This window comes from Corylus avellana, chromosome ca4 (genome assembly GCF_901000735.1).
Source record: "Corylus avellana chromosome ca4, CavTom2PMs-1.0".
Lineage (NCBI taxonomy): Eukaryota > Viridiplantae > Streptophyta > Magnoliopsida > Fagales > Betulaceae > Corylus > Corylus avellana.
The window spans coordinates 27,848,541-27,856,903 of record NC_081544.1 but is presented as its reverse complement, the minus strand read 5'-3'; the positions used below and the strand labels follow the sequence as shown (position 1 = coordinate 27,856,903).

At 32.7% G+C, this 8,363-nt stretch overlaps 1 protein-coding gene across 1 annotated transcript; it reads left to right on the top strand.

Moving 5' to 3' along the window:
- Nucleotides 1–1,080: 1,080 nt before the first annotated feature.
- Nucleotides 1,081–2,494, top strand: LOC132178355 (UPF0481 protein At3g47200-like). Its single transcript, XM_059590798.1, has one exon. The coding sequence runs from the start codon at nt 1,180–1,182 to the stop codon at nt 2,455–2,457; it is 1,278 nt and encodes a 425-aa protein (XP_059446781.1). The 5' UTR covers nt 1,081–1,179; the 3' UTR covers nt 2,458–2,494.
- The last annotated feature ends 5,869 nt before the right edge of the window (nt 2,495–8,363 follow it).

Here is an 8,363-nt window from a genome sequence, read left to right as displayed (position 1 = left end):
TCTTTGTGTATCTATGTATAAATTTTTCACGAAAATAAATTGATTATTTTTATGTTTGTTTCTCTAGAAAGTTTCTATGTATTGAAATATAATAGGTATCACACCAATAAGATTTTATGTTTTAATTCATTTGAATATTTTATTGGATTTTTTTTTTTTTTTCGTTTTTGTGATCTACTCGGATTTTCTAGCATTTATTGAAAGTGTTGAAGAGATTTATTTGATTGCATTAAATATTGAGTGAAATATGTGTTTTATTTTGTATTAAAAAGAAGAGAGAATATTTTGTTTATTAAGTGAAGATTTTATTTTGATTGTATCTCAAACATTGTAACGATTGAGCATACCATTCCATCGGTTGATTTGTTTTAATAAGAAAGTAATGACTACTAGTTCAAAAAAGAATGAATGATATATATTATTTGTAAGATTTTGTTTATTTTACTCTCTATTTTTCTGAAATGATTAGAACTTTATGAGTTTTATTTGTATTGAAATATAATAACTATCACATCAATAATATCAGAGTTTGCTACTAATTTTCTATTAATATTTTGATAATCAGAATTCAAGTTTTCTTCTTACTATTTTTTTTTTCTTTTATACTTTTCATTAAGTACATGTTTGGTACACTTCAAAAAAGAAAAAGTACATGTCCAGTAATGTATAGGTGCATAACATTTAGTATGCATTTTCATTAAAAGAGGCGTAATAGATTTTTTCATACACCTGTTTTAACGTATAATGAAAAGTAAGATAGAATGCGTTTAAGTTTTTGAAATTAAATTATAATGAAGAATCCTGCCCATAGCGCGGGTTATGTGCTAGTTACCATAAAAGTGAAATAAATATATTGCTACAATCCTATTACTAATTAGCTATAAAATAAAATAATTGTGGCTCTAAGATAATGCTTAGAAAATGGAACCTAAGTGAATGTAAATGCCAGTGAGATCCAAATCTTCAGTAGCTTAGCTAGTTGTGTAAGCAAAAGAAGGGAAATAAGGAAAGAAAAAACCTAAACAGACTGGTAGGTGAAATTGGGCTTCAACACTTTGACTTTATTAATTAGTAGATGGATATATGTAATTGTGAGCTTGAAATTCGTTAAAGTTAGTGATTGGCTTTGTGAAAAGTATTTGGCACAGATCGGACTTGCACAATTTGTTTAGAACGTACATGATGCCCGTTAATGGATTTGATCTTCTCTCCCATTGTATTAATGGAAAGCTTGCTAGCTTGACTCCCAATGATCCGGAGTGTTGTATATTTAGAGTGCATAGCCAGTTACGCAACATAAATGACAAGGCATATGAACCTCAGTTACTTGCCATTGGTCCTTACCACCGCGGCAAGGATGGGTTGAGGCAGATGGAAGAGCACAAATTGCGCTATTTACACCTACTTCTTCGAAGGATAAACGAAAATAGTGTGGAAGCATACATTAGTGCCATGAGAGAATTGGAAGGAAGAGCTCGTAGATGCTATGCAGAACCCATTAGCCTAACCACTGATGAGTTTGTAGAAATGATGCTTCTTGATGGGTGTTTCATCATTGAGTTGTTTCGCAAGTTCAGAAGGAGGTATCTAATAGGTGATCCATGTGACCCAATCTTTCAATTGGATTGGATGTGCCCTATGTTATTGTGTGATGTACTGCTATTCGAAAACCAACTTCCATTCTTTGTTCTCACTAAATTGTTCGAGATGACAGCTGTTCCAAACCAGCAGGGCAACCTTATTGATCTAGCCTTGTTTTTCTTGGAAGACTCATTGCCATGTGAACGCCGTAGCTCTGAATCGCTCCAAAATAGTGGGCATCTACTTGCTTTGGCACATAAATCTATCACTCCACCATATGTAAGAATCAATACACATGTGAATGTTATAGATGTGGAAGAGTGGAATACGATACCTAGTGCCACAGAGATTAAAGAGGCTGGAGTCAAATTCAAGAAGCTAGAGGGAGTCAACTTGTTTGACATAAAGTTCAACAATGGGGTAATGGAAATTCCACCTTTGCAAATAGATGATGGATTAGAATCTTTGTTCCGAAATCTGATTGCATATGAGCAATACAGTCGAAATAATAATGCCAAATACTTCACAGAATATATGAACTTCATGGATAATCTCATCAACTCTCCAAAGGATGTTGAATTACTTCGTCGACGAGGAATTATTGAAAATTGGTTGGGCGATGACGAAGCTGTCTCCACCATGTTTAACAAGCTTGGGGACGGTGTCACAGTATCCAACTTGAGCTATGCTCAAATTTTCAGAGATGTGAACAAGTATTGCTGCAGACCTTGGAATGTGCGGAAGGCAAAATTGAGGCACAACTACTTCAACAGTCCTTGGGCATCAATTTCGTTTTTTGCAGCTGTCTTTGTGATCCTGCTTGCTTTAACACAGACCACATTTTCCTTTCTTCCTTACATTACTCCCCAAAAGTAACAAGTACCTATTATTTTGATCCCATAATTATTAGTTCATATTATATGATTTTGAAATAATGTTTTATTAAATTCAATGACTTAAAAGGCTCCTCAGCAAATCTTTCTGCTGAGCTCGTCATCTTTGTTGTATTCAAATGGTTATTGTCTTGGGAACCACCTTTTTAGAGATTGCTTTTGGGTTTGTACTAATGTTCTACGCATCAATGGAATTGTTGGCTTATTTCCGATTTCCAAATGAAACTTTCTCATTCATGAATCTGATAATTGCAATTTGTTCATAATTAGAGGGTTGCTAGAATTTCTATTTTATTTTAACATTTTTTTGTGGCTTTCTATCATTTTGGAACCATATATATGAACACAAACATGCTAGCTAGGAACATGTTTCTTCTTTTTTTCTTTGGCGTGTTGAAGTTTTTAACAAGGATGTGTAAATTGGTCTATTTAAATTCATCTTCTTCATGTTTTAATAGTTAAATTTTAAATTATTATTTTAACAACAAATCAATAATATAGAAATTGTAAAGAACATACCAAAATTCATAATTCACTTTACCCTCAATTTTAGGCTACATAGAATGATAGAAAATGCATTAATTTATAGGGTAGAGAAATGATCAATTTCCTTCTTTAATTAAACCTCCACTCCCCACCAAATGAGGAGTTTAATAGAAATCACTTCTCGTATTGACCAATAAAATAAAAGGAGTGAAAAAGACAAATTCAAGAATCGATGAAACCGGCCTCGCCCTTTTGGGCCCATTCCTCTATCAATATTTCCCTTGATTATTTTTTATAGCCTTGTTGGGAATTAACCTTAAATGAGATCTAACCTAATGCAAATACTCAAAAAAATCATATTTAAAGTAAGCAATTCAAACAGATTTGTTTGTTCCACTAGAATTGACCTTCATCCACAAATCTCTCCCCATGTCCCTAAAACAAGAAACCAAAAGGGGAGAAAAAAATGATAATGAAAGAAAAAGTACCAGGTACATATGAAATCCCATAAGTAGTAGTTCAGAGAAACAAGAAATGACTAAGCACCAGGCAGTGACAGCTAAATACATTGTTTCACCTATATGAATCCGGGCGCTTTGGCTTGCTTTGAACAACAGCCTCAATCTTTTCCATCACAGCAGGAGTCAGTAGAGGGATGAGATCAACAGTTTTCATGTTCTCTTGAATCTACATAGAGGAAAAGAGTTCATTGATTGGCTATGAAAAGAGAGAACAAGATGGCATGAATTATGAGTAATTAATGGCTGTGTTTGTTTAACTCTTCAAAAACTGTTTTCTGTTTTCAAAAAGAAAACAAACTTTTTTTAAAACAATTAACAAAGGATTTACTTCTTAAAACACAAAGATTTTTTTCAAAACACTTATAACACCTTTTTACTGGTGTATTTTGAGAAAACATGTACGGCTGACTTATTATTTCTTTAAAAAAAAAAAAAAAAAAATAGAAAGAAGTGGTAGCACAACCAAATTAACCAATCCTAATGGAGAAGGGTGGACACGAAAGGCCACCACACAACACCACCCCAACTGGATAAAGGTAGCTGTACTACTACTCCAACTAGACAAAGGTGATCGCACAACCACCCTTCTCCTCGGTGGAAAAATTAAAACCACAAAATCATTTTTAAAATGCATTAACAGGGAAATATGATCGAAGCAAAGACATGCCCCAACAGAGGAGTTGTGGCAACATGTGTCAGGCATGAATGCAGCTTGGACACAAAGAAGCACAATGGCTATATTCCATATTACAAATTTTTTTTAAAAAAATTATGTATTATCAGTCTCCTTTAATAAAGTTGAATGATAAACAAACACAAACCATGGCACACCATGCAATTGCAAGTTGTTGCAATTTGTTCATAATTAGAAAGTGGTTATTTATTTATTTATTTATTTATTTTTGTGGCTGTTCCATTTGGAACCATATATATGAAACTGACAACTTAACCCTCATGACCATTAATATACATTTATACGTGGTGGAATGGCTTGGCCTACCAAATTCTTTTGGGTCAGGTTGCCCAACAGTACTATGTAATAAAGATTGATCATGCCATGGGCTTATCACCCATATTTCTTTGTCTTTGGAGTTATCTTTGTGTTTCAAGCAAACTATAGACAGATTCAGACCTACAAAAAAAAAAAAAAATGTAAAAATGGACAGCTCGTTTAATTTGAAAGAGATTTTAGGGATTGCACAATGCACAGTGACTAGACCGAGAAAGGCTGCATCTGAGTCAATATCTGACTAGACCGAGAAAGGCTGCCCTTTCTTAAGCACTTGGTCTATTCTTTATGATTTCCATTGAAGCTAAAGAAACAATATTATGCAGAGATCGAGGCGGCCTACAGTGAGTTGTTAAAGAGGTAATTAAGTTCCATTACGTTTCTTCGCTTTTCTTTCTTAATTTTGTGATTTTTCTCTTCTCTGACGTATTACGTACAACATATAGACAGTTTTGTGGTTTTCGACCTTTCATTTGATCTGAATTGGGAAATTTAATAAATGAACAAGCTAATTTTCAAACGTTAATTAACATAACGTGAGATTTAATGGATTAAATCCCGATGTCATCGTTAGGGCTACATCATACAATGCTCTAATATTACATGACGTTATTAGGTGGTTCTGATTTGTAGTGACTTGAAAGTAAAAGTGTTCAGAAATGCTAATAAGTCTCACATTACTTACTTATTAGGTAAAGCTATACTTTTTAAGTGATTTTAAAAAAGTTTTAAATTGATTAGTCATTTTGAAGTGATATAACAAATGTAACTAGACCTTCCATGGGGAACAAGTACTCCTCCGGTTCTTCATGTCCAACACGTCCATGTTCAGACATTTGTGGCTATATATCCACAACTACCCAATCCTCAAATAATTAAGAATAAGTTTTGGACATCAAATGAGTTAAGACAAAAACAATTGGAAGAGAAATAGTTGACTTTTAGTTATTGAGGAAGTAATATTAGTATTTTTAATTAGTGCACTAGTTAATTAAGAATAAATTTTGGACACCAAATGAGTTAAGACAAAAACAACTGGAAGAGAAATAGTTGACTTTTAGTTATTGAGGAAGTAATATTATTATTATTATTAATGCACTATATCTAATTTTTTATTTTTTATTTTTTTGCCAGGAATGCACTATTTAATTAAGAACAAGTTTTGGACACCAAATGAGTTAAGCCTAAAACGACTGGAAGAGAAATAGTTCACTTTTAATTATTGAGGAAGTATTATTATTATTTTGAGAGTAAATATATTATAATTCCCTGAGTCAACTTGTAAAAAAAACAAAAACTCCATAAGTTTTTTTTTTTGGAAAATTTATTCATTGGGTCAATCGAAATGCCAATAAAATTTCTACTGTTAAAATTTTTTAACTGTCGTTAGATTGGTTGAAATGCACCATTTTGGTCGGCGTTGCTGCAGTGCCCCGTGCGTAGAGAGAGAGGGAAGATAGAGATGGAGAGAGAGATTTGGGAATTTCAGTTTTGGGTGAGATTTGGATTTCCTAAAATGGGTTGTAGGCGAAAAAAGAGTTGGGTTTGGTAAGCAGCAATGGCCGGGGAGAGAGAGAGAGAGAGAGAGAGAGTGTGGATTCAGCAGGAGACAGAGAGAATACTGGGTTTTTTATTTTATTTTATGAATTTGATGAATAAAAGCTGGTCGATTGCTCTATGATGTTCTCTTGTAGATTGATTGTTCATTTTTGGGTATGTTTGAATGGTCTGGTAACGAACCGTGTAATGGGCCATGGCTGGGATTGAGCTGCAATCCGGATTCCCAGGTTTCTATTATAAATTTGCCAAGATGTATGCTTAATGGTACTCTGAGTTCTTCCGTTGCAAAATTTTGACGGTAGAAATTTTATTGACATTTCGATTGACTCATAAAATAAATTTTTGAAAAAAATAAAAAATAAAAAAACCTTAAAATTTTTTTTTTTTTTTTTTTTGAATTGACTCAAAAACTTATAATATATTTACCCTTATTTTTAATGAACCATTTAATTTAATTTTATTTTTTGAGTGCACTATTTAATCAAGAATAAGTTTTGGACACCAAATGAATTAAGACAAAAACAGCTGGAAGAGAAATAGTTGACTTAAAAAAAAAAAAAAAAAAAAAAGTTGACTTGTAGTTATTGAGCAAGTAATATTATTATTTTTAGAGAGCATCTGGTTTTCTACCCCAGATCTACCTACTTCCGGTGCTCGAGACTTGTTCTCCTTCATCATTAAATTCTTTGTTCTCCCCTCCCGGCCCCCTTCAAGCAAAGAATATAAACCCGCAACAAGATGATTAAAAAAATAAATCATTCCTGCTCCAAAATATATAACACCTTTACCCTTTTTCCCTTCCTCTGATTCCAACTGGTTTACTTCTCTTTTTACTGTGAGAAAATTGAATCTGAACTTCAAACGAAATTAGCGAGAAAGAGAGGGTTTCTCTTACGCATTTTATTGTCATTATAATATTTCTAAATTTATTATTGACCTATTGACGATATATATATATATATATATAAGAATCAAAATTCAGAAGTTTAATTTGGAATTAAGTCACTGATCAGGACACGTCTGTTTTATAGCTAGGCATGGCAATGAGACATCCCAATTCCCAAGCAATAGCTTGCCATACATCTACGGAGCAAAAACCTTGGCACGTGTAAGAAAGTTTTGAAAAATAATTTTTCACTTTTTAGCAAAAATAAAATATTAATAAATAATTTCAATTACGATACATTTAAAATTATTGCTATCTTTTATGTCATATTACAATAAAAAATAAAAGGTTTTATCCAAAATTTTAACTTTGTTTAAAAATAACCCTAAATTAAATTGCCAAATTATTATATTATGAATCTCTCCAACTACCAATATATTAAGGTTAAAGAATAAAGGTTGCCCCCAAAAGTCTACGCTTTGCCAGCCCAAAATCGGAGAGGAAACGAAGGTTTTGGATGTAATGTGTTGACAGAGTCAGGCTTGGGAGATGTAACTCAATTAATCAAAGACGGTCTAACTCACTTAGAGCATGACAAGGCCTTGTCGATCTAGGCCAAGCACTATATATATAGGATCTTCATTCATGTTGTTGTCGATCTGCGACCACTTCTACATGCTCTCTCTTAGTTAAAAAGATAAAACTATGTTTAAGTGTAGTAATTAGCCGTCTTGTATTTTATGCTTAAAGGCGAAGAAACAATCTGCAGCTAGAGGATATATCTATCGTCCATTCCTTCTCCCTTTTTCTTTTTTCTTTTTTCATGCAATTTTTTTCTTCTCTAAGATGCTAAAATATTATAGGCGATTTCATTTTCGGGTTTTTGAATGTCCAAAATAGAAGGAACAACATTGGCAATTGTTATAGCAATGCCTGCATTTTATCTTAACTCAAAGTTTAATATAACTGTTCAATATGTTACTCTCAACTCCTGTTAATTATTATATTTACGATCATTTAAAGATTTTTAAGCTCTCATATTGAGTTTCACCCTCCATTTGCACTGAAAATCATGATTTATATTCATATTGGTGCTGCATCCTTGCATGCACCCGCCATCCACTTCTAGCATTTTATTTATTTATTTATTTATTTTCCAACCTTGCTAAACTATAGAAACAGCCTGTCGTTTTATGTTTATGTAATTGAAGTAAGAAGTTTGAAGGAAAAATAGGATCATGTATCTTCCTATCCCATCACCATGGAAGTGAAAGTGCAATAAATATGTTCCTACAACCCTATTACTAATTAGCTATATATAAAATAAAATAATTGTCTCTCTAAGATAATGCTTTGAAAAAGGAAGGAAAGAAACAACTAAACTGACCGATAGGTGAAATTGGGCTTAAACACATTGACTTTATTAA

Coding starts and splice junctions, on each gene's coding strand:
- LOC132178355 (XM_059590798.1), top strand. CDS start 1,180: ATGATGCCCGTTAATGGATTTGATCTTCTCTCCCATTGTATTAATGGA.